Below are 26,413 nucleotides of genomic sequence, written 5' to 3'. Positions count from 1 at the left end.
CCCGCGTGCGCGTGCGCGGCGGAAGCGGAAGGCGCGCGGGGCCGGGGCGGCGGGGCGCGGCGCCGGGCGCCGGCGGGGTTCGCGGCAGCATGTCGGCGAAACGGAAAGCCGAGGCCCTGATCCCGGCGGAGGAGAGCGACCAGCTGCTCATCCGGCCCCTGTGAGCGCCCGGGGCGGGCGGGCGGGCCGCTGCGGGGTGGGGGGTGCCTGACCCCGCCCCGGCCGGCGCCTCCCCCGGGCACCGGTTGTGCCGTCGCGACGGGTAGGCGGGAGCGGGTCCGGGGCGGCCCGACTGAAGTCTTGGTCGGGGTGTCGGAATCCCGGGCTGTTTGGGGTTTTTTTGGGTTTTTTCTTCCCTTCCCCCGCTCCTGGTTTTTCTCTGGCAGCTTTTCTAGCGAGCGGGCCGCCTGCCGTCCCCGGGCTGGTGTCACCTGGGCCGGGAGGAGGGCGGCCTTCCCTCCTGCACTGCCCCAGCAAAAAGCCGCTTTTTCGCCTTTTGCACTTCGACAGCATTGCGGGTTTTGTAGTGTTTTAAGCTAATTATTGTTTTTTCTCTGGTAAAGATGCCAATGCAATTTGAAGGTGTTTCTAGTAGCATCCAAAGAGTTGTCTTCTGGACAACTTGAAGATGCTACTTCAGGCTTATTCAGCCCAAGGTAACTTGTTATTTAAGTAAACTTTCCATTCATTATACACCTCGATACTTTGAGAGGCGAGTCCGTAGGCGTGCAGTAAAAACCAGAAGAGACCAAAATAATTTCCCCAAATAGTTTATTTTTATTTCTGCTGCATTAAATAGGATCTCATTTTCATTGAGATAAAGATAACTGTTCAGTTACTTTACATATCTGAGTTTAGAAGGACTTTGCAGCTGTTATTTCTACACAGAAAAATAACCCCACTAAAGGCATCCAGGATACAGTTATCTCTATATGGTGTAGGTTGTTTTAATTTTGATGACTTTGATATTGTTTTGCAGAGGTGCTGGCCAAGAAGTAGGAAGGTCATGCATTATTCTGGAGTTTAAAGGAAGAAAAATAATGGTAATTATTGCAAGAATGTATTAGTATGCCCTCTCATTGTGGTAGTTCGGATCACAGAAAGATGTCATGGGTTAAATCGATCTCTGCGCTGAAGTAGCCACTGTGCTAGAAGAGGCATGTTTTGTACCTTTCTGGGACAATATAGCATATAAAATTGTAGGCATTACAGAGGCTGTTCTGTAAAAGAAATCTGTATCCCCAAACAGAATGTATGTGTCTGAAGCGTAGATTCTAAAATCTGCACATATTAGGTTTCAGCAGATGCTAAGGTTAATGCTTACCAGCAGTTATGTGTAAACAGTCTTGTATAAACATGTACATGTTCTCTCTCCCTTTTCCAGTTGTATTCTCAGATGGTGGCTGAAATAACATTCATACACTGGTTCTGTATAGTCAGGTGTTGAAGTGTGAATCAAGGCTTGCATAAGTACAAAATTAGAAACAAAGACTGGGATCTTTTGAAAGATGATCAGTTTCCCCGTAGAGATAAGTTATTTAGACAGAAGTCCAAGATGTGAAATCCAATGCTAAAAGCAGTGTTTAAGGAAAAAATACTTCTTTTTCATGTTGGTAAAAGTTACCAGTCACTAGTAACTATATGTTAGACCACAGTAGAAGAGGGGTTTTTTATATGTTCTGTTAAAAGCTTCTAAGTTTCTTTCATTTTTCAGCTTGACTGTGGAATCCATCCTGGACTGGAAGGAATGGATGCTCTTCCTTACATTGATTTGATAGATCCTGCTGAGATTGATCTCCTCCTAATTAGTCAGTGAGTTGCACCTAAAAGAGCAAATATACTGAGGTTGTGGTCTGAGCCGTGTTTGCTTGTAGGTTATTAAGAGAGTCTGAAAATAGGTGTTACATAGATGGTAATGGTATGACAAAATTTTAGTTTCCAGCTTTTTTTAAATTAAGGATGTTCAGTCACTTTTGGCATTACAATTCTCCTTGAAGCTCACTGTGATGTTTGACTTTTTTTATAACCTGGCTTGCTTTAATACCATTGTGGCAGCTTCTAGAATAAGTTTTCTACATAAAGACTGCTGAAAAGTATTGGTTGTGGTTTTTGCTCTGTTGGCTTTGAATGAAAAATGTTCTCAGAGACTTACACAAGCTTTGAATGTGGTTTAAATATTGCTTAGTGGCTGAGAGACAAGGAGAGCCATTTCTAAATGATTTAACCAGTCATAACTGGGTCTAAAAAATCCCGAGTTTTCATGGTATGTGCTTGTCTTACCTATATTTCAAAAGTACTTTCTTAAGATAGGTCAAAGTAGAAGTGTGGCCAGATAATTTTATCGTACTAGTTCATGTTTTAATCCATAGTGTCCAACATATAAATTTAGGATCACATCTGTTATTTTGCTTTCTTTTAGTATCTTTGACATTTATTGTGTTCGTGGTTCCTGTTATATTCTCCCTCTAAACTTTATATGTAAATTACAAAAAAGTTAATTCTAAAATTGTATGGAGAAAACCTTTGCAATTGATGGAGAATTTCCTGCATGACTCTTAACCTTTTCTTGGCTATGTTTCTAGTCACTAGTGTACAGAATATAGACCAGCATAGTAAACAACGAGGTTTGAAATTCTGTTTCTGGATTTTCATGACGCTATGTTAATCCAGTGAAGTAGTGAATTATATAGTTTATATTAGTTTTGTGCAATGTTAATGTATTAATTGGATTTGTGTGTCTTTCAAGTTTCCATTTAGATCACTGTGGGGCTTTACCATGGTTTTTGCAGAAAACAAGTTTTAAAGGAAGGACATTTATGACTCACGCCACAAAAGCTATTTACAGATGGCTTCTTTCAGACTATGTCAAAGTCAGGTAAGCTGTCCCATGGGTTTTCTCTTCAAGTCCTCAGTTATTTCACCTGTATATCCAATAGGAAACTTAAGATGAACCCACCAAAAGTGTCTGATGAACCTGGATCTTGCCACAAGTATCAACATTATAACCAGGTTAGAAGTAATGAATCATCTTACTGCCTCATGGACAATGTGTCTCTCAGACAATTTCCTATCAGGAGGGGAAAAAAAAATCTTTCCTTCTTTCATCTTTTAATTTGTCTTACTTGGACCTTTAATAGAATCTCCTTTTTTTCCCATCCGTCTCTCTTAAGACACTCTTGTTCTCATGCTTTTTAATGTCTTATTTTTTCTTAAGCTTCACAGAAGTAGTGAATTTTAAGCCCTAAATATACAAATCACTCTTCAGAACAAGGTCAGATTAAATATTAAATATACAAGGAGTGCTCTGCTACTTACATGTGGTTGAGGTTTCTTCTGTCTTTTTTTTTTTCTTCTGTTACATACCTTGACACATCTTTTCTATGTGAATGCAGTGGTCCTGAACATATCTCAACTCAGCAGATTCTAGCTTGGGTCAGAAACCTGATAAACAGTCTTCTTTTAACTTGTTTGTTCTGGGCTGATGGGAAAAAATGTGGTTTAGTTAGGTTTCTGAGGACAAGATAAGTGGCAGATCTCTGTCCAGGGATGGAAATCTGTTGGTACTTTTAGATAAATACAGAACAGATTCTGAACTGAAAAGACTATTTTACCTCTGCTTAGTTGAACTACATTACAGTACCTGGACTTAATTTGTAACATGGGAGATGTAGCATTACTGAATGGAAGTCTTAGTGTCAGTGGGGAAAAATCCAGGGTGTTTTTTTCCAACTGTTAAATAATCTAAGCTGATAAAATGAGCTGATATTTAGCCATTTCACTTATATCCAGTAATATATCAGCGGATGACATGCTATATACAGAAACAGACCTCGAAGAAAGCATGGACAAGATTGAGACCATCAACTTCCACGAAGTGAAAGAGGTGGCAGGAATCAAATTCTGGTGTTACCACGCAGGCCACGTTCTGGGAGCAGCCATGTTTATGATTGAAATAGCTGGTGTGAAGGTATTTTCTCTTTATTATAAAGTTGAAATCAAGCCTAAATTCTAATGTAGTCATTGATTACTTATTCTTGTCGGTTAAGCCCCACCACTGTAGCTGGAGCTGTCAAGTAGACTTGGACTCAAGTCAAAGTGGGAGGCCTTGACTTAGAGCATGTATTTTCTTATTGATTAGAACTAGCAACTGACATGTGTGTTGGACCAGATAGGATGTTTGGATTTTACAGGAGTGAATTATGACTCAGACCTGGAACCAGTAAACATGTAGTTTTCCTTGCTGGTCTGCTCAGAGGTAGCCGATAGCTGAGGCAGTCTTACAGAAGCTGCATTTTAGTAAAATCTATGAACAGATGTTTGGTTTTGTAATTCTGGTTTACCATGTCTGCCTGTCTTGAGTGCTTAAATGGCATTTGTCAGAGTATGTGAGTTATGTTTTTCTCATAATATTCTTATGCTAAAGTACCTAAAGAAATAGGATTATTATTATTATTAATAATAATTTTAGGCACAGAGATTAAATAAGTCGTCATATAATCACAGGCAGCACTGTGTCAAAACCAGGTATTTCAAGCTTATCTCATGAATTGGAGTTCAGTAGTTTAATCACTGCCCAAGGAAAGTGTCCTACAGCTTTGAAAAGGAAAGAGATGATGGTCCTGAGGCTTGCTGTTGAGTAGGACTTTGTTCATAGTTTAATAATGATTGAGAATTTTAAAAGTTTAAAATTTTTTAAAAAGTCTATAGAAATAGAACTGAATGTACAATGTTTACAGTTAAATTTAGATATCTTACTGCCTTCTGTGTATTTATTTTCTGATTAAGGCATGATGGAGAAAGAGATTTTCCTCTTACTATGCATGACTTGAACAAATTGGGTTTTAATATCCATTATTTTCTTTACTCTTCTGTGAAACAAATGAGGAATGAGATAATAGGTTACCTGTAGACTAGTTATCTGCTGTTGCTGACTGTATGTTTTGTTATTATTCATGTTTTCATCAATGGAATGATTATTAAGTAAAAGATGTTCAGTTTTGAAACCATCATACTGGGCACAGAGAGCTGCGTTCCACCCTGAGTTAAAAATTGCTAACAGTTACAAATTACTTCTTGGTATAATGGGGAACATGATCATTCTGTTTGGAAAATCTGCTAGATCACAGCCATTTTTTGTAGTATCAGAAAATCTTAGGATTTTTAATAAGTAATTTTACTGGACTATTCACTATATTTGCATTCTGATATGTAAATGCAGTTTTATCTACTTTCTACTTCCACTTAAGACCTGCTGTATTTTCTGTTATGTCAGTTTTTACTTCTTAATGGTCAGTGCATGTATGTAAAAGGCTAAAAATGTCACCTTTGTGTCCAAACAAAAAATAAAATCTTAATAATTGTTTACCTAGTCCTGTTGGAATTATGGTACTACTTGAAATACCTTTACTTATTGTGGGTAGAATATTTGCATTTTAGTACTATTGACCTAATATTGTAAGCACTGCCCACATCAGAAGTCTTTAGTTAAAGTGACCTTTTTATCATAAATTCCTTAAAACCATTTTTGCTTACAAAATACCATTCCTGTACAACAGCTTTTTAAAGACTGCAGACCTGTTAGAACCTGTAATCAGAATACTGCTTCTCTTTGTCTCCAATAGCTTTTATATACAGGTGATTTCTCAAGACAGGAAGACAGACATCTGATGGCAGCTGAGATTCCCAATATTAAACCTGATATTCTTATAATTGTAAGTTTTACAAAATTATTTCTTTATATTAGTAATTAAATATGTGTAGGAGTATTACTTACTTAAAGCTAAAATGGAATGAGAAAGACAGTGGAGTAGTCTTTCTGACAATGGTAGTATGTGATTTGTGTTAAATATCCAAACACTTGGTGTTCAGAACACACCCAACATATCTTTTCACTGTGTTAAAAAGTCTAATTTTTGTTTATGATTCTTCTGATGAAGTTCCTTAAGCCCCGAGACAAACATTTTCAAGATGGGAGATTTATTAAGTTTCAACTTGTGTTGGCTAGATGTATTGCACAAACTCCAGTTTAGCCAGATATCTATCTTTAGTTGATCTTAACCCAACTATGCTGTGAATTTGTCCTGGGTGGAGGTGCCCTGAGTGCTACTCCATATTTTTGTTTTGTTTTGTTTTCTGAGCGAAACGGTTTTATTCTGAATCCACATTTGGAAAATCAGCAGCTCAGCGGAGACTTTAAAAGTAACAGTTTTATCTGGAAACAAACTGTGGGATATGTTTCAGAGTAACACTTACAATTATTATATTTATTGTGTCCCTTCTAACTGCTTTCTGTAACATAATTTCATTTTAAGTCACATCAAAATCTTGTATTTTGTGTAATTTCTATCTTTTAGGCTAGGTGTTTCTAAACTGTGGCATGTGTACCACTAGTAAGCCATGTTAACATGATAACCCCTTCATCAAAGCAGTGTCAGCATTTCCAGTTACAAAAATAAGTATGTTAAATTTGAAACCTCTTAAAAGAAGGTTGCAACATTAATAGTTCTAACTTTTTTCTTTTTGTTTTTTTCTAACATGATCTGTCTCTCCAAATTGCTGGGAGAGGTTTGGGGGATGGGAAGTTTTGGTTATTTATCTTGGTGGAGGTGGTTATGGTGATTTGGGGGTGGTTTTGATTTTTCCTTTCACCTCACACATTTCCCTCCCCTCCCCACCATGTTAACACCAGTATGTTTTTCTGCATTTTCTTGTTGGATTCAGAGGATTAGATCAAGAATTAGTCTCTGTGTCAGTACTTTTACTATTCGGTTTCTCTATATGTAGGAATCCACATATGGTACTCATATTCACGAAAAAAGGGAAGAGCGAGAGGCAAGATTCTGTAATACTGTTCACGACATTGTAAATAGAGGAGGTAGAGGTCTTATTCCTGTGTTTGCCCTGGGTCGAGCTCAAGAACTACTTCTAATTTTAGGTATGTACCTTCCCAGCTTCTCTTAATAAAAGGCATATAAAGTTAAATGAGAATGTTTTCATGTGCAGTCTTTCAGATATAATCATTTTTTAAACAACTCTTCAGCCATTTTCCATTGTGTTAATTACCTGAGAACATATAATGCATGTTTGTTCAACTGTAAAAAATCCAATAAACCAACCAAGGCAGTTCTGCTTTGTGAGGTAGGATGGCACCTAGAAAGGAAATGATAATGGCATGGTAATATGTGATTTCTGAATCTTGTTGAATCAGGATTTCAGCAAATAGGGACTATTACTACAGATTGAAAAGGAAACAATCACAATAACTGTTCTATTTAAACTGTACTGCTAAAAAAAGGTGTATTTTGTTCCAAAAATCGCTACCTTTACCCTTTCATTCACAAACCTATGTGAAGAAGTCTTTATAGAAAAAGCTGAGAAGACCATAGCAGACACTTCCAGCATTTCTGAAGTCCTAATGATAATATGAAAGCGAATCAGGCTTTGTTAAGAAGAGCAAAAATGTGGGGGAGGGGGGAATTATACATGATCATAACAAGCTACTTCACATAAAACAGAGGTAGTTATTAGAAGGTACTTCTGATAAAACAGTTTTTAAATAAGTTAATTCCAGGCTTCTTTGCTTCCTTTTAGCACATTTAATTTGTGCAACGTTGCATGATTTTTCACTAGTCTTTTTGCTCATGCAAATGCTGGCAAGATCAAAAGATAACTATGTCAAAATTAAAATACTTTTAGGGGTGTTGAATCTAAAGTGTTACCTAAAATACTTAAAATTCTTCTCACTTTCCGTTTCATTTTAGCTCAAGTTAGAAACTAGTTTGTTTTCAAATTGTGTTACTGGTCTATTCAAATGTTAATAAGGAATTTGGATCTAGGCATGGAGTAGTATTTGATGCTGTAGGTTTATTAAGTTCTTATCATTGACTGAGGGTTTTTTTACTTTATAGAGGAGATAAAACCTGAACATTTTAAATCTTGTGCAGCTGTTGGTTTGTAATATGTTTGCCTCTCTTTACTGTGTGTAGGTATTATAGTAAGGTTTCTGAAGATAAGCTTGAAAATATATCTAGTAAAGCTAGACATGCAATTGGATGCTTAATTAGGTAGAAAATGCAATTGCATCTCATACGCTTACACAATTGAGTCTGCAGACTTCTGTGTTTTTCTTCTTTCCATACTGTATGACAATATAAAATATTTTTGGATGATTGTTCCTCACTTGTGCAATATAAAAAAGTTTTAGACTAGCAGAATTGTATTCAAGTGGGAAAACAAGTTATGTTTTGTATAGCTGCATTCAGATCTCTTCTTTGTGTTTTGTAAAGGTCAGGGCTATTGTCATCAGTGATAAAATAAGCTGTGGTTCGTGAAGGCTTTTTTCCTCTTTCTGTTTCAGTTAAGCTTGTAAAATCTAACTGTTGGCGATATATGGGAAGCCAGGCTTGATAGCTGGGTGATCCCTTCATGCCTCCAGAGATCTGTGGATCTGTTTTACAGAACTTTGATAGAGTGAATTCTCACCAACGTATCTATGTGCAGATATCCCTAGCTGTTAGATGTATAACTAATATTTGACAGAGATGTTTTAGCTTTGTTGCAGTGGTACGGTAAACCCTGCATTGTTGTAAATGTAGATTTATTGCTGTGTAATATCATGTATACTCCATATCTTGAAGCTGAAGTTCATGATTGATTGGAATTTGACCTGCCAAAAATATCTGAAATTGATCTTTTTCTTGTTTGTTTGACTGTTTGTTTTTACTTGTTGTATACATTTTTAGTTGGTGATTGCTTTTTCTTCCTTAGTAGAGCAGGTGATTATAAAAAAAGGCCTATGATTCTGATTTTCTCTAATAAAAATTAAAAAAAACCCAAACTGTTAAATCTGTTTTACAAGAAGCATTAACATTTCTGAGAAGCATGCATTTTGGAGATAATGCTGTGCGCAGGATTGTGTGTTTTTTGGGTTGGTGCTTGGGTTTTTTGTTTGTTTTCATTGGTTTTGTTTTTTTAGATGAATACTGGCAGAATCATCCTGAACTCCATGATATTCCTATATACTATGCCTCTTCTTTGGCAAAGAAATGTATGGCAGTTTATCAGACGTATGTCAATGCCATGAATGATAAAATCCGCAAGCAAATTAACATCAACAATCCATTTGTTTTCAAGCACATTAGTAATCTGAAGGTAAGCTTGAGATAAGGCTACAGAAGAGGAAGGGTGACAGAAGAGTTCATATTTGCTGAACAGTTTGCGTATTTATTATCCTCAGAGATTGATTAGGTACAGGTCTGAGTTATCTGCTATCCCAGTGTTTAGAGGGTTGGTTGAGGGGAGCTTATTCCCAACGTTTCTTTCGCTATAGATCCCCCTGTGCTTATAATTTGCTCCTTACGGGCATCAGTAGGAAGAACTTCGCTGGAAAGGGCATTTTTTATGAGGATGGGGTGTAATCTGTGAACATAGGACTCTACTTGTACATTGTTCAAGGGTGCGGCTAGGCTGTCCTTCATTTAAGTGAGTTATGGTAACTGATGTTCTTGCTGGTTTTCCATTTAGAGTATGGATCATTTTGATGATATTGGCCCAAGTGTTGTGATGGCTTCCCCAGGCATGATGCAGAGCGGCTTATCCAGAGAGTTGTTTGAAAGCTGGTGCACAGATAAGAGAAATGGAGTAATTATAGCAGGGTACTGCGTTGAAGGAACGCTTGCTAAGGTGAGTTGTTAATGTACCACAACTTCTTAATATGAAGTAGTATTCGTATTATGTTTAAAAACAATTGGCCAATAGTAGGTGTCTTTATTTGGATATACTGAGAAGATTGTTGTCAGGTACACTTGCGTACATAGTCAAAACTAATTGCTTTTGGCTAATGCTAATGAAAAGTACAGAAAATGTGCATATGGCCATTTCCAGTGATGTTACACAGATCAGTCTTTTCTAGGAGCAGTTATCTTGTCATAAGAAAGAACGATTGATGCCTTTCTCCATCTTTAGACCCCCCCTCATTTAATTTTTTGAGAGGGGAGCCGTAACACTAATTCTAGAGGAGTCAGTATTAAATCGAACGCTACTTGTGTGTCCGAGATCGAACTGCCTTGTGCATGTTGTGCCACTGTCTGGTTGTAGAGAATTAAATCCATCCTTCCAAATTCCAGCAGCAAAGGGCAACCAGAGCATCTAGTTTTGCCTTTAGAGATAGAAGTCACATACTTGTTACAATGCAAATTTGAGAAAGATGTATCTGGAAGAAGAATGAACTCCCAGATCTGCTGAGGATGCAGAAGATGAAATGGTGTGTGTTGTGAATGCTTTTTTCATTTTTGAGTGTGTGTTTTATGAAATTTGAGATCTTTTTTTCAGTTCTTCACATTTAACCTGTCTGCCAATATTATTTCATTGATTTTTGAAAAGTAAAGCATCAGTTATATGGTGTCTGTAGGAGGCTTTCAATTTTTTATTTGTTTCAAGTGCTTTTTTTTTTTTTATTCTAGCACATTATGTCTGAACCTGAAGAGATCACAACTATGTCAGGGCAAAAACTCCCACTGAAGATGTCTGTGGACTATATTTCTTTCTCTGCTCACACAGATTATCAACAAACTAGTGAATTTATCCGAGCCCTGAAACCTCCACATGTGGTTAGTATATATGATGCCCATTTCTTCAGAGTGGCATTCATCAAACCAGTTCACAGCCTTGAGTCATCAAGGCAGGTACTGGTGTCTAGCAGTAGCCAGCAGCCCTATGCTTTGAATAATAAAAGGTGGAGATTTTGACCTTTTTTTGTGATGTTACCTTAGCAAAGTAAAGAAGAACTTGCTCTTGACTGTCTGTATGTGGGATATCTGGGGATGACTTTCAAGGAAGTGGTACAGTCCATAATCTGTTTCAGCAGTGTTTTGCACAAGTAAGATACTGCATAGGACAACATTAAGCTGGGGACACTGATATTGGAATAATTCACTGGAATTTGCCCCAAGAAAAACAAGAAAACATTGATTGAAGGTATGTAGCAGGCAGCAAGACAAAGGCAGTGCTTGCAGGGAAAAGCATGAGCACATCACAGGGAGCAGGTGTGAAGGACCAGAATATGAAAATGGGAGCTAGGATCTGAAACTGAAGGAGAATCAGTGTGCAAGCACAGATAAGGAAGAAAACAAATCATAGCAAAAGAAAAGAGGGCTTAACTTGGCAAAGACTGTGAACTATGAAGCATTCTCTCGGAATTGCATGTTTATTATGTGTATATTTATCTACATGCAGACACAAAACTGTAAAGCTAACTAACTTTTATTGTTGATCTTAATACTTTCATAATAGAACAATGTATGTATGAAAAGTTAAATGCAATCTCTGTAATGCATTCTGCTTGTTTGCATGTTTTTTTCTACTAATACTCAACATGGTGAAATCTAGGCTTTTGAATAATGCATAGAATTCAAAGACATACAGAACCAAGTAATATAATTGAGTTAATATTTATTGTGACCTCATGAAATTACATTTTTATAAAGATTAAATACAAGATTGCAGTTTTCTTGGATAATGGTTTACTAATCATGTCTCATTGGACAAGTAACTTCTGATAAAAGGAAAACTGTCTTTCTATAGATTTTAGTTCACGGTGAGCAGAATGAAATGGCCAGATTGAAAGCAGCATTGATACGGGAATATGAGGATAATGATGAAGTTCATATAGAAGTTCACAATCCTAGGAATACTGAAGCTGTGACATTAAACTTCAGAGGAGAGAAGCTTGCCAAGGTATAAAATCAGTGTTTTATTATCTGTACAACAGTAGTTTCCTTGGAGATAAAAACTACACATTTTCCTTCAAGCCTCTGTTTTTAATTGGGTTTGGATTGTGTGTTTTCCAGGGACTCAAAAGTATGTATGTGACTGTTTTGTGTTTAGTGTTTATTTGGGGTTTGGTTTTAGGGGCTTTTTGGCGGCGTTTGTTTGGGTTCTTTTGGCTTTTCAATCTTCCAGCCCTTTCTTGTGTTACATCTCAATGTTTGTTGGTTACTCTGACCTTTTATTTTAAGAGTTAATTTTACACTATGTTTGATTTTTCTGAGAAAACTACATTTCATCTTCATAGTTACCTTTAAGCTATGAATACTTCAGGTTGTGTTGTTGCACGATGTGTGATTTTTTTTCTTTCCAGGTGATGGGTTCTTTAGCTGATAAGAAACCAGAGCAAGGACAGAGAATTTCAGGAATTCTAGTTAAAAGGAATTTTAACTATCACATTCTTTCACCATGTGACCTCTCCAGTAAGTAAAGACAGTGAGGTGCTCAGTAGGTAATTGAAACTTACTGTATCCTCCTTCTGTCATTAAAACACATACTATACTGGGTTTTTATCTGTAATTTTATGTTTGATAAGCAACTAGTGAACATCTTGGGTTTATTTTGGTTTAGTTTTGCCTAAAGTTCTGAACTGCTGTAGCGAGAAAAAAGGCACTCAATTTATTGTCCACTGAAGTTTAAAATCTTTATTATTTCTGTAAAGGAAAAGAAGCAAAATTCCATTTCCCCTCTGATTACTTAAAACTTCTTCCTCTGCATGAATATGCATGAAACGTACCAGTGAGAACAGAATTGCACCTTGATCAGTTGCCCTGCCAGTTTCTAAAATGTCAGGTTTTTGTGTAAAAAGCTACAGTACAGTGAAAATATCTCTGTATTGCTCCTATGCTATTTATTACTAATGAAATTGATCTATTCTCAAAACAGAAGAATAACTAAACGTAAGTTCTGAAGAACTTTGGGGAAAGCAATTCTGGTGTCCTAGTTCATCGTTTGCCTCTAAGGGGTATAATAACAAGCTCTTGCTGGTATCTTAATCACAAATATATTATTCATCTTACAACAGATGCTACACCCTCCTCTTTACAAGTTGTCTTTTTCAACCCTCTGTCTTAAATGAATCAATGGCATTTTTTATCTATAGTGGCAATTTTATTTTTTAGGAAGCAAACTCAAAGGGGTAATTCTTAATGCATACTTTTCAAAATTCTTTCAGATTACACAGACTTGGCGATGAGCACTGTAACACAGACACAAGCCATTCCATATACAGGCCCTTTTAATCTGCTTTATTATCAGCTACAAAAGCTTACTGGTGCGTATTTGGAAAGATATGGGCATGATTTATAGTGGTCAACATTTAAAACAGCTTTCAGAGGTCTTCTGAGTGGAAATTTCTTTGCAAGTAACTGAAATGCTACAGTTTGTTTCGTATTTTACAATTTTCATTAGACTATGCAGCTTTTGCCAGATCCAGTTCATAAGTATGGCATATCCTTTTGGGGGGATTCTGCTGTAGCTGTATTAGAAAATCATGAGCATATAGCAATGTAGAGCCTAGGCCGATTTTTGTCTTCTGTCAGCCCCCAAGGTGAGTGCTATAGCCACTCTGATGTAAAATTTATTAATTTATCTTTTATCTCCAGACCCAAAATAGAACGGGTAATGCCATCCAATTAATAAAAACAAAAGCTCTGTCCTCCTTTATGATAGCCTCTTCTGTCCCTCCCCGAGAGGCAAGAATCTGACCTTGTTGGCTTTTTCTGAGTCAGAAGCCATTTAAATCTGCCACTAGTCTAGCTTTTGTAAAGGTTAGGGTCAGCTCCTGTCCTAGTTCATTAAAGGCACACACACTTTGCAAGATCTCTTCGCGCATTTAAAGCTCAGGATTTATTTTTCTTCTCTAGGGTCAGAATATAATTCATATCGCTAGCAAAGAGAAAACCTCTACTCAGGTGATGTTCAGGTCTCGTAACCTGAGTGCTACCTGGCACACAAATGCTTTTGTTTTAAGCTTTATGCTTCTGTAAGCAATGGGTTATCCTTTAAAGGTTCAGGAGGAGCTGGTTAATGGCGAATGGAGCACTAAATTTCTCATTTATTTTCTTTTTCATTGGTGTATTCACATCAGTGTACTAAGCCAGTCAAATATGAGAATTCAAAACAGGTTAAATGGCCAGTACTGCTCACTAAAAAAACCCCCAACAATCCAGAACAAAGAAAATAATATTGTCAGGTCAGGGAAAAGAGTATGTACTTCCATTTTGCAAGCTGCTCTGAGCAGTTGTGATAACAGACAACCCTTTTTATTCTTAAAATGACCTATTTTCTTACGCAGATAAAGTTAGTCTTGCTTTCAGTATAATTTTATCCTTGCTACCCATTTGTTGCCATTTCTTAGGTGATGTAGAAGAAATAGAAATCCAGCAAAAACCAGCCCTGAAGGTTTTCAAGAATATTACTGTGATCCAGGAACCAGGCATGGTAGTCCTTGAGGTGGGCATTGGTGAGGGAGAAAAAAGTATTTTATTCTTGAGTTTCTGCAAAGTAGTATCATATAGATGGCATGCAGAATTAAATGTTCCAGGTAGTTTTTTGTTTGATGGCAAATAGAATGAAAGTTTGAACAAAGTTGTCCTTGAGCTGTGGTCCTGTGTTGATGCATGTTGTTTCATTTCGCCACTGCTAGTTTCTTTTTTGCCATGACTCAAGAGTATAATGGCAGATTTGATGCCCTTTTTCATTTGACAGATAGTAATTGGAAATAATGTCAAATGGTGTTTTCTCCTCCCCCCTTCTATCCCCCCCAAAAATAGTTGTGCTAATTAATAATTATTTCAGAAATGTGTTCAGAAACGTTCAACAGCTTGAATTTTTCGTGGGAAGTTACTGGAATATACCAAGTTAAAAGTAGTTAATAATTTGGTGTAAACTGTATGACAGTCATTTGAAGCTAGAACTCAAGAGAAAAGCAAATAGGAAAATGCGATGAATATTACATTGTTTTTATGTTGTGTTATTCACTCAGCCCAAATAGTGGGATCAAATTATGAACTTATTTTTTTTTATCTTTCAGTGGGTGGCAAATCCTGCTAATGATATGTATGCAGACACCGTGACAACAGTGATACTGGAAGTTCAGTCAAATCCCAAAATACAGAAAGGTAGTAAGTTTAGTGTATGTTTATTTAACTGAGACATTTCTTTTTTTTTTTTTTTTCTTATATCAAGCTTAGAGGGATATAATACCTTGCAATAGTTTGCAATCCCCCTATTGTACTTCTCTTTATGAAACATTTTGGGGAGTAAGATTTGCTACTCAAAAACAGAATTACAACTTGCTCTTCATCATTTTTAACACCTTGAAACTTTCTTGAAACTTTCTCTTATATGGCAACTGGTAGCTGACTGTGGAAAATGTGACCTTATTTAAAATAAGTCTTGAAGTTCACATAACCCAGCAACCAGGCACCGTTCTGTGACCATCTGCACAGGCCAAGGGCACTTGTCCTCCCTGGCCCTCAGGGCAGGGTGGCGGGCACTTGTCTGAGAGCAAAGACCGCAGCTCTGCCTGGGGGTCTGCACCTGCTACCCCAGCGGTGGCCGATGCCTCCCCCCAGATGGAGCTGCTGAAAGGAGAGGCTGCAGAGCCAGCCTCAGGCTGCAGGAAGTGCCCAGACCTTTCTCCTGGAGCAGGGACAAACAGCAGAGCTGCCTGCAAAAGGTGTGCCCAGGTGAGGACCTCCTGCAGCAGGTGCTGAGCTGCAGGAGGAGGTGAGAAGGCTGCGAAGCATCAGGGAGACTGAGAAGGAGTTAGACAGCTGGTTCCAAGGATGGTCTGCAGTGGACCCACAGCCCATGGCCAAACATCCAAAAACCCCCACTAGCACACATGGAAGTCAGGGGGGCAGTAATGCAGAAGCATGGAAGCTGGCAATGGCAAGGACCTGCAGGAGTAAGACTTCCTCCAAAGCCTGAGGTGCCCTTGCAGAACTGCTTCATCACTCTGCAGGCTGGAGAGGAAAGACCTGTTGCACTGGGAGAGATGCTGGAGCTGAGTAAGGCAGCCTGATCTGCTCCCCATAGAACAACCAGTGCAACTAGGAAAAGGTGATGGGTGACAGCAGTAGGTGACTCTCTTCTGAGAGGCACAGAGGCACCCATCTGCCGACCTGATGCACTCGAGAGAGGCGTATGCTGCTTACCAGGGGCTCGTGTCAGGCATGTCACCAAGAGACTACCGAGTCTCGTACAGTCCACTGACTTATCTGCTGGCTCAGACAGCCAGGAGCAGTCTGAGGAGTATCAAGAGGGATTACAGAGCCCTGGGAGCAGCAGTAAGGGACTCTGGAACACAGCTAGATGGTAGATTTTTCATCAGTCCTCCCAGTCAAAGGGAAGGGATTTGAAAGGGCCAGTCAAATCTGGCAAATCAACAGTTGGTTACAGGACTGGTGCCACAGCCAGGGGTTCAGCTACTTAGGCCATGGAGCTCGCTTTGAGAAACCTGGTCTACTGGGGCTGGTGGGGTCCATCTGTCACAGAAGGGGAAGAGCATCTTCGGTCATAGGTTTGCCAAAGCTGGTGAAGAGGGCTTTAAACTAAAGTTGCTGGGGGTGGGGAACCTCAATCTATCCCACTCCTACCAGCTTGATGCCAGTGCCAGCAATAGATGCCCAGAGCCTGTTGAGGGATCACAGGTCAACAGGAGAGCACCTGAAGAGCAGCACAAAGGAATTCCAGCCAGTCAGTTGGCTTCATGAGGGGCCCAACTTAAATGCCTCTATGCAGACGCATGTAGCATGGGGAATAAACAAGAGGAGTTAGAGACATGCACACGTCTGCAGGGCTATGATCTTATTGGCATCATGGAGACGTGGTGGGATGGCTTCTGTGGCTGGAGTGTTGGAATGGAAGGATAGAGGCAGGGAAGGGCAGGCAGGGGAGACGAGGAGGGGGTGTCTATGTCAACAACCAGCTGGAGTGCATGGAGCTCTGCCTGGGGGTGGATGAGGAGCCGATCGAGAGCTTATGGGTCAGGATTAAAGGGAGGGCAGGGACTGGTGCTGCTGTAGTGGGGGTCTGCTACAGGCCACCAACCAGGAAGACTGAGCAGATGAGGCCCTCTATAGACAGAGAGGAGCAGCCCCACATTCACAAGTCCTGGTCTTCATGGGGAACATCAACCACCCCGACATCTGTTGGAGGGACAACACAACAGGGCACAAGAAATCCAGGAGGTTCCTGGAATGCATTGATGATAACTTTCTTCTCCAAGTGATAAGAGAAGCCCATGAGGAGGGTGCTATGCTGGATGTTGTTCTCATCAGCAAGGAGGGGAATGAGAAGCTCAAGGGCAGCCTTGGCTGCGGTGATCATGAAATGTTGGAGTTCAAGATCCTTATGGCAGCGAAGAGGGTGCACAGCAAGCTCGCTACCCTGGACTTCAGGAGAGCAGACTTTGGCCTCTTCAGGGATCTGCTTGGTAGATTACTATGGAATAAAGTCCTGGAGGGAAGAGGGGCCCAAGAAAGCTGGTTAATATTCAAGGATCACCTCTTCCAAACTAAGGAATGATGCCTTCCGATGAAGTCAGGTAAAAACACAAGGAGGCCTGTGTGGATGAACAAGGAGTTCCTGGACAAACTCAAATACAGAAAGGAAGCCTACAGAGGGTGGAAGCAAGGACAGGTAGCCTGGGAGGAATACAGAGAAATTGTCTGAGTAGCTAGGGATCAGGTTAGGAAAGCCAAAGCCCTGATAGAATTCAGTCTGGCCAGGGATGTCAAAGGCAACCAGAAAAAGCTTCTATAGGTACATTTGTTATAAAAGGAAGACTAGGGAAAACGTGGGACCTCTCTGGAAGAAAATGGGAGACCTGTTTACCCAGGACATAGAGAAGGCTGAGGTACTCAATGACTTTTTTGCCTCAGTCTTCACCAGGAAGGGCTCCAGCCACATGCCCAGATCACAGAAGGCAAAGGCAGGACTGGGAAAATGAAGAACTGCCCACTGTAGGAGAAGATCAGGTTCAAGACCATCTAAGGAACCTGAAGGCGCACAAGTCAATGGGATCTGATGAGATGCATCCGTGGATCCTAGCAGAACTGGCAGATGAAGTTGATAAGCCACTATCAATTATTTCAGAAGTCGTGGGAGTCTGCTGAAGTTCCTGCTGACTGGAAGAGGGGAAATGTAACCCCCATTTTTAAAAAGGGAAAAAAGGAAGACCTGGGGAGCTACAGGCCAGTCAGTCTCATCTCTGTGCCCAGTAAGATCATGGAGTGGATCCTCCTGGAAGTGATGCTAGGGAACATGGAAAATAAGGAGGTGATTGGTGACAACCAGCATGGCTTCACTGAGGGCAAATCATGCCTGATGAATTTGGTGGCCTTCTATGATGGGATTACAGCATTGGTGGATAAGGGAAGGGCAATGGACATCATCCACCTGGACCTGGGCAAAGCATTTGACACTGGCCTGCACAACATCCTTGTCTCAAATTTGAGAGATACGGACTTGATGGATGGACCACAGTGGATAAGGAATTGGCTGGATGGCTGAACTGAAAGAGTTGTGGTCAACAGCTCAATGTCCAAGTGGAGAGCAGTGATGAGTGGCCTTCCTCAGGGGTTGGTATTGTGACTGGCGCTGTTTAACATCTTTGCTGGTGACATGGACAGTGGGACTGACTGCACCCTCAGCAAGTTCACTGATGACACTGAGCTGTGTGGTGCGGTCGACACACTGGAGGGCAGGGATGTGCCATCCAGAGGGACCTGGACAGTCTGGAAAGGTGGGGCTGTGCAAACCTCATGAAGTTCAACAAGGCCAAGTGCAAGGTCCTGCCCATGGGTCAGGGCAATCCCAAGCACAAATACAGGCTGGGTGATGGGTGGATTGAGAGCAGCCCTGCGGAGAAGGACTTGGGGGTGTTGGTTGACAAGAAGCTTAACATGACTCAGCAATGTGCACTTGCAGACCGGAAAGCCAACCATATCCTGGGCTGCATCCAAAGAAGCATGAAGCTGAGGGAGGTGATTCTCCCCTTCTACTCCACTCTTGTGAGACCACATCTGCTGTACTGTGTCCAGCTCTAGGGCCCCCAACTGTGAGAAGGACATGGACCTGCTCAAGTGGGTTCAGAGGAGGCCTCAAAGGTGATCAGGGGGCTGGAGCACCCCCCTGATGAGGACAGGCTGAGAGAGTTGGGGTTGTTCAGCCTGGAGAAGAGAAGGCTTCAGGGAGACCTTGTAGTGGCCTTCCAGTACTTAAAGGGGGCTACTTAAAGGGGGGGGTGGGGCAGACACACAGTTCTTTATCAGTGTAGTGATAGGACAAGGGGTAACGGTTTTAAACTGAAAGAGGGTAGATTGAGATTAGATATTAGGAAGAAATTCTTTACTGTGAGGGTGGTGAGACACTGGCACAGGTTGCCCAGAGAAGCTGTGGCTGCCCCCTCCCTGGCAGTGTTCAAGGCCAGGTTGGACGGGGCTTTGAGAAACCTGGGCTAGTGGAAGGTGTCCCTGCCCATGGTAGAGGGTTGGAACTAGATGATCTTTAAAGTCCCTTCCAAACCCAAACCATTCTATGATTCTGTAAGTTAAATGTTGTTCACTTTAGATTTTTTTTTTTTGATATCTCGTTTAAATAGTTCCATTTCTTATTTGAATGTTGTGATTGCCATTCATGAGTGTCATTCCTATGACTGTACATCAGGAGTTAGGTAGACCATGCTTAAAAAAAGTCAGACTAACTTCACAGTTACACTTGCACAGACCCTGTAACCAAGTAATATTATTGGATAGCGATAGCATCATCAGATACTGGGTTTGATGTTGCTGTTCAAGAATCACAGCAATTTTGTTGGGATTACTAGTGATGACAGTTTATCTTATTTATTCCACTGTTTTACTTTTGAACATGTATGTCCCTGTGCTAAGAATCTGCATCAAGTATTAAATATTGGGTTGGCCACTGAGGATAAATATTGGCAGCTTGGCAACACAGTAACACAGTTAATTTAATGATAATCCATTTATCAAAATAAAATAAGGATGTATCTTTTTTATTTTCTAGGGTTTAAAATCAGTTTTTTGCCACTACCTGCATCATTACTTGGAATAGACATTGTTTTACTTACAAAGATCTTTTCAAAATCTGCCTTTGTGAAATAAGTGACAGTTGGGTATCCATCTTAGAGCATTATTCATCTCCAGTTTGGATGTGGTTAGGCAAGCAGAACCTAAAATTCTATTCCTTGGGTGTTACATAAAAGTAATACTATTTGGTGATTGATTTTGTTGGGTTTTGCCAGCATAAGGGCAATATGAGTAGAGTTCTTACTAAATTAATCCCAAGGTCAAACCTTAAAAATTCATGTGCTATGTCTGTAGTGCCCAGCAGGTGACCCTAAAATAGAGGACCAGTAGCACATGTGACCTTAGTGCCCATTTTTCATTTGTGTGGGAACTATAGTGGTGGGGAGATGAGGAAGTCCTCCTGACACGAACCCAGGACACATCTGAGGTGTGCGCTTGAACCCAGAAGCCTTCAAAGCAGTCTCAGATCCTGTGCCGTATCCTGTATGTGTCACCCCTTCAGCCTCTGACTGCCCTGTCAACTCATTCTGTGATCATCTTCCTTTTAACCTGTGTTAAAAATTCTGTACTGGTTCACATCTTCTCATCTTACCTAAGGGTTTTTAATGTCATTCTGGATCAGATCCTCTACTGAAGTCTGATGGTCAAAGTCTACAATGTATCCTTAAAATAAATGATAATTTTAAATTGCCAGAGACTGATAGCGAGGGGTCTGGCTTGATCTGTCTCTGCGAACCCCACGTGATGTTTTATTCATAACACTTTCAGTAGATTTTTCTTTCCTAGCATGGAAAATACTAGAGCTATATGGACAAATAGGTGTTTATTTTCCCTGGGTTACTCTTCTTGTCTTTTTATTGTGTATTTTAATGATTTTATATAAAATAGCAATGAGTGTTCCTTAGGTGCTTAGTCCCATACCTCACTCAACAAATTTGTTAAAAATCCTTTCTCCTGAGTTTATAAATTCACATAGCAGTTCTTAATTTATTTGGGGATAAAGGTTCTACAGTCACCATGATCTAAACAAATTCAGAGTGTAATTTTCTTATCTTGGTTGTGGTAATCTTCTGTATAGATCAGCCCTTTTAGCCATGCCTTCACATTCTGCTCTGCTGAAACTAACCAAAAATAGAAATTCTAATTCCAGATGACACTTTGACCTCTTTTTTTTTTTTTTTTCCCCTATCTTTCTTTATATGGCTGGAAAAAACTTCTGATGTTTTGCTGATTTTTTTAATTTCTTATTGTAATATCTGATTTGGCCTGGATTTTGGTAATCCACACTTTCTCTGCGATTTGTTAGTGACAGTTCCCTGTCTGCCCCCCTCAATTATTCCTCTTTGTATTTTTACATGCCTTTTAGTGTTAGTTCTCATGTTTCATGGTGGTGATTCTGTCAGATAATCTCAGGTGTGGTTTTTTACAGGATTTTTTTGCCCTTATTTGGGATAAAAACACATTCCAAATAGTTCTTGCACTTGTGTATTTTAGAGTATGTACACAGGATCACAAGTGATTGAATTAAAATATCTTAAGTTACTGTTGCTCAGCTGACCATCTGCATGCTCTTACCTCATTTCCAGTATAAAGTTATTTTGCTTAGTACATTCAGTTACCACATTTTATCTAAGAGATGGTAAATTTTTAAGGTAACACTTGCTCGGTCTCTTGCAATTATGAAGTTCTTCAAAGAATTTCTAAGAAATTATTCTCACTACCATTGTGTTCAGTCCTCTGAATTCTTCAGCTGATTTAGAAGTATTTAAAACTAGTTTTTAAAAAGCCTTATTGGTTTTTTTTATCCATTAGTGAAAAAGGTTGTGATTTTCACAATTCTTCCTATGGAGACTTCTGACTCCTTTAATGATCAAATACTTAAATAATGACGTTCAAATGAAAATTACTTGTTTTAAACTACCTCTTGATTTCAAAACCAAGTCTAAAACCACTATCATTATTTTTATTTCAACCTCACTATGCTGAAATATATTCCAGGAATGTCTATGCCTATTACTACTACTCACATTTGCTGCCCAGTTTTACTTTATGTATTCTCTGTATGCTCCTAGCTTCCATGATGTGTTATTCTCCTATAAGAACAGAAAAAGGAAGCGTGATAAACAACTGATAAAAGTAGATATTTTCACTTTTTAGTAAAGGAAATGTGAGAAGTAATGAGTCTTAAAAAGAATTAAAAAGTGAGAATTAGACTTGCAAAGTTTTCTATTTTAAATGAAAGTACAGGGAACAAATATTTTAAATTTATGTACTTCCTTGACTCTTCCATCATTTTTTAATACATTTTGTTTATAAAATGTTTAAACATATATATCTTGTGTAGCATTTGGATTGTTTTTCATCAAAGTCAGTTAGGAACCAGGATGTATCAATTAGCCAATTCTCCCAGCAAATGTCTGTGAAATTAATTTTTTTTTTTTCAGCTGCAGTACATAAAATTTCCAAAAAAGTAGATATGGATGTGTATAGGAAGAGAATGGAGATCATGCTTCAGTAAGTTTGCATATATTTTTCTCAAGAAAAATGATCACTGTTAATGATGTAAATACAATAGTTTTAGTATAATACAGTTTAAATAAGTCTAAAATATTTTATACAAATTTACTTCAGTCTAATTTCTGTGAAGGCCAGGAATTAAGTAAAGAAAGAAGTACAGAAAAAAAATTCTCAGCATCATTAAAATTTTGAGTACAATGCCCAGTTATTTCTTCCAGAAGCAGATTTTAAAGTTGTCTCCCAAAATTATGCCACAAATGGTTATGAAAATACCTTTTTGGATCATGTATCTTTTAAAATTTACTCTGATGTATATTCTGTTATTTACACAGAAATCCTGCCTCTTTCGAAATCTTTCCCTTAATTTATTATAAGATTTATTTCAGTAAAATACTTACTGTTATGTGACTCCCACTCTCATAATAATTCAGATTGGTATTTGTTAATTATATGTGAGTGGGTTAAATAATAGTTGGTAGAAGGAGATACCCTGCTGAGAAAATGATCTTGGAACCCTAAGGTTAATAGAAAGAAAAACATAGGTTTGCTGTTTGGCCACGTTACACACATAGATCTTTGTTTTAGGGATATGTTTGGAGAAGACTGTGTGAGTTCAAAAGATGGCTCTGTCCTGTGCATCACGGTAGATGGAAAGACAGCGAACATTTCACTGGACACTCGGGTATGTACAGCAAAACACTTGCTTTTGTGTGCACTCTGTTAAGCAGAGGTGAGTCGCCAGTCTAGTACACAGTGCTGCCTAGAATATCGTGTACCCATTTGCTAAGGAAATGTTTTTGCATTTGGTATGAAAACAACTTAAGCTCATAGACTTTCCATTAATTTCATTGACGTTCTCGTCAGCTGATCAGTACCCAGCCTTTCTGAGAGCAATACTGACCCAGCCTGCAAGCTGAGTTTACTGAAATTGTTACAGAACCATTTCCTAGAGAGTTTTCTTCATTAAAAAAATGCTAGCAATGTTTATGTAACAAATGCAGTAAATTTGGAAGAAAACCCAGTATTTTTCAACAACTCTACTTCTATATGAATTAATAAAGATTGTAGAGGAGAAACTGATTTAACCTAGAATTTTTTTTTAATGCTCTTAAAACATAGGCTCTGGTCTGAATAATTGAACAGTTATAAAATGGGAATGATGCTAATAAAAATTTTGGTCATCTTGATCCTTTTGTAGCTAAACTGAAAGCCTGAAATACTCACAAAAAGAAATACTTTATTAATTTACCAGCTAGGTTCGGAATTGGATGTCATGCAGGTCAGAAGGCTGCTTTAAGAACCTGTCACACCTAGTTATTCAAACAATGTGGAACTATAAAGAATGGTTAAAACAACGCCCTTCATGTCCTTAAGCATTTTAATGTGTTGCCTTTCTGTCATTCTTAATAATATATTAAAAATATATAATGTATTACCATTATCCGTAGTAGTAATATATTCCACTAGAGTGGCTCTAGATGCTGCCGTCAGGGACCACAGCAAATATTTCAGGTGTTCTACATACCCAGAAGAAAAGGTTGGTGGCTGCCCAAAATACGTAACCTATCAAAACAGAACAAGCGAATGTTCATTATCTTGAGGATTGTGAGTTACAGTCTTGTGGTTAACACACAGTGCCTGCTGTGTCATATTTTTTCAGCTTTTTAATAAACATATGCAACATTTCAGTGTATACATAGTACAGAAAAATATAGGACTGCTGAAAAGAGCTCTTGCAACAGAGAAAAAAGTAACAAGACTGGAAAAAATGCATACTGCTTAACCGAGAAGTTAGATTTCATTTTCATATACTGTAATACTGATATACATCATTATTAAAAGACTTGTGTACTGACAGAAACCCTAATGGCAACTCGACCACAACAGTGTGTATCTTTTCTAATCCTTTTTTACATACGGTGTTGTCAGTGGCATGCTTGTGCCATTTTGAACCAAGTTTTACAGGATCTGTCTTTCTTTATGTGCATATGTATCTTCTTATAAGACATTAATAGCTTTAAAATAAAAAACGGTTTAGAATAAATCTGACTATGGTGAGACGTGGATTTATTTTTTTCACTTTAAGTCTTAACACAGGCTCTTACAGTTAACATGCCCTTAACAGCATTGTTAGATAAAATTAAATGCATGTTTGCCATTTCAAATGCCTTCCCCCCCCTCCCCCCCAAAAACAAAAACCAAAACAAAACAAAACAAACAAAAAAAAAAAACCAAAAAAACCCCACTTTATGGTTGAAAGGAGTTACTTGTTGGGAAGAGTAACAAGTTAATATTGAATTAGAGAAGGTACAGTCTTAAAGCCTTGAAAGTCTATTTATTGTATTGTATTACTATACAAACGCTGCCCTTTGGTTTTGAGGTAGAGCAGTCAGTCAGGGAATTGGCCTGAATACTGATCAGCTTTGTGTATTTGGGGTGGGCATCCTTCTCTAGGAAGACTTGCTTTAGTGAGAAATTAATCTCTTTGGGGTTTTATTTTGATGTAAATGTTATCTTCTGGGTGTGGGAACATCAGTGTGGAGACTCCCTGAGCAGAGGTGCCTGTACCTCTGTGATGAATGCCCGTGTTTTACAGTATTAACCTAATAAAGTGCAGGTGAATTCACAGATAAAATGAAATCTCCAAGGACTGAATCTTGTGTGGTTTTATTTGATTTTGAATTAAATGTAATGTCTAGAACTTAATGCATTTTGTATAGTAGTTTTGAAGTGAGTTATTAATCAAACATAAAACTGAAGATTAAGTTTCTTGTTCCTCAGCAAGACTTGAATAAATCTCTGAACATAAATCTTCTCTACATGTTGGCAGACCATTTAAAAATACACAGTGCTGCTCTTGATAACTTTCTTTTCAATTTGCATGACTACTTTTTACTTTTCCCTTATGAGCATTCTTCACGTGCTGAAAAGGAATATGAAGTGCTAGTTATTCTAACATACTTTTGGTTTTTGTTCCCAGACAGTTGACTGTGAGCCAGGAAGTGAAGATGATGAATCCCTTCGTGAAATGGTGGAATTGGCTGCACAGAGGCTTTATGATGCCCTCAGCCCAGTGTACTGACCTCTGTAGATACCTAGGACACATCAGAAAAAATTTTCTATGTGTTCATTTTATTTTGACTATTTTTTAAGAGTAAATAAAACTTTTTTCTTCGGCAAGTCAAACATACCAATTTTGTGACTGTGAAACTGCTGAGTTCTTTGAAATAACAGATGAGCAACCTTATATAGCAAGGTTCTCATATAGCAATGATCTATATACACAATAGCTATTTGTGCGTATAGATCATAATAAAATCAACAAAGCGTGCATATGTTCTTTTTTCTTATATGCGCATATAAGAAAAAAATCTTAACCTATCTAAGTTTAGAATTACAAAAATTAAATTGAGAGAGTTTTGTATTTTTGAAGATGAACGACCAGTTGGAGGATAAATTGGATGGTTTAGGTTTGCATGTGCTCAGAATCATGCTTGTATATAATTTTGTTTCTGTCAAGGTAGCAATGACCTGCACGCTTGTAGCTGCTTGAAGTCAAAGGGGTCTTGAACACACTGAAGATGGAATTCGTGTTTGCATACCGGGGTTAACTGGAGCTTTAAACCACCTTCAGGCGAAGTCAGTACCTATGACCTGTAACAGTCTCAAGTGCAAATGGCTCCTGTCACTATTTCTGTGGCAGTCAGCACACATCTGCTCCCGCTGACAGCCCTGTCACTCAGTGCTGGTGACACGGTCTTCTGAGCAAAGTGAAATGGGGTACCAGAAACTGCAGAATGTAGGGAAGAGTTTCAGATACAAATGTGATACTTCACATCAGCTGGGGTAAATCATACTGGAAAATGTCCTCTGAAAGTGAGTTTTCTACAAAACAGCTTTCTCTTGCACACATACATTTTCTCCCCTTTTCTCAGCTGATTAAATTGGCACCCAGTAATCTTTATAGCAGTATTATTGTACTAACACACTTAGTGTATTATTGGTATTAGCAG

The 26,413-nt window shown here is 38.8% G+C and overlaps 1 protein-coding gene across 2 annotated transcripts; it reads left to right on the top strand.

Annotated features, from left to right (window-relative positions):
• The first annotated feature begins 38 nt into the window (after window positions 1-38).
• On the top strand, window positions 39-25,580 carry CPSF3 (cleavage and polyadenylation specific factor 3). 2 transcript variants are annotated; one of them, XM_074922172.1, is made up of 18 exons: window positions 39-160; window positions 980-1,043; window positions 1,715-1,812; window positions 2,747-2,875; window positions 3,790-3,967; window positions 5,622-5,711; window positions 6,784-6,934; window positions 8,975-9,150; window positions 9,523-9,681; window positions 10,461-10,607; window positions 11,581-11,733; window positions 12,137-12,245; window positions 12,998-13,096; window positions 14,183-14,277; window positions 14,858-14,945; window positions 22,328-22,397; window positions 22,986-23,082; window positions 25,381-25,580. In XM_074922172.1, the coding sequence occupies exons 1-18, from the start codon at window positions 90-92 to the stop codon at window positions 25,480-25,482; spliced, it is 2,076 nt and encodes a 691-aa protein (XP_074778273.1). In that variant the 5' UTR covers window positions 39-89; the 3' UTR covers window positions 25,483-25,580. The 2 variants fall into 2 exon arrangements, 1 of the variants encoding a protein (XP_074778273.1); XR_012634783.1 differs by lacking the exons at window positions 22,986-23,082; window positions 25,381-25,580 and having other exon boundaries at window positions 14,183-14,287.
• The last annotated feature ends 833 nt before the right edge of the window (window positions 25,581-26,413 follow it).

The sequence above is a fragment of the Athene noctua genome, chromosome 1, assembly GCF_965140245.1.
Source record: "Athene noctua chromosome 1, bAthNoc1.hap1.1, whole genome shotgun sequence".
In the NCBI taxonomy this organism is placed as follows: Eukaryota; Metazoa; Chordata; class Aves; order Strigiformes; family Strigidae; genus Athene; species Athene noctua.
This window is presented reverse-complemented; position numbering and strand designations above follow the sequence as displayed.

Excerpts from the sequence above, each read along its gene's own strand:
- CPSF3 (XM_074922172.1), top strand. The coding sequence starts at position 90 with ATGTCGGCGAAACGGAAAGCCGAGGCCCTGATCCCGGCGGAGGAGAGC. Across the intron at positions 12,246-12,997 it reads TTCACCATGTGACCTCTCCA|ATTACACAGACTTGGCGATG; the intron begins GTAAGTAAAGAC and ends AAATTCTTTCAG. Across the intron at positions 14,278-14,857 it reads CAGGCATGGTAGTCCTTGAG|TGGGTGGCAAATCCTGCTAA; the intron begins GTGGGCATTGGT and ends TTTATCTTTCAG.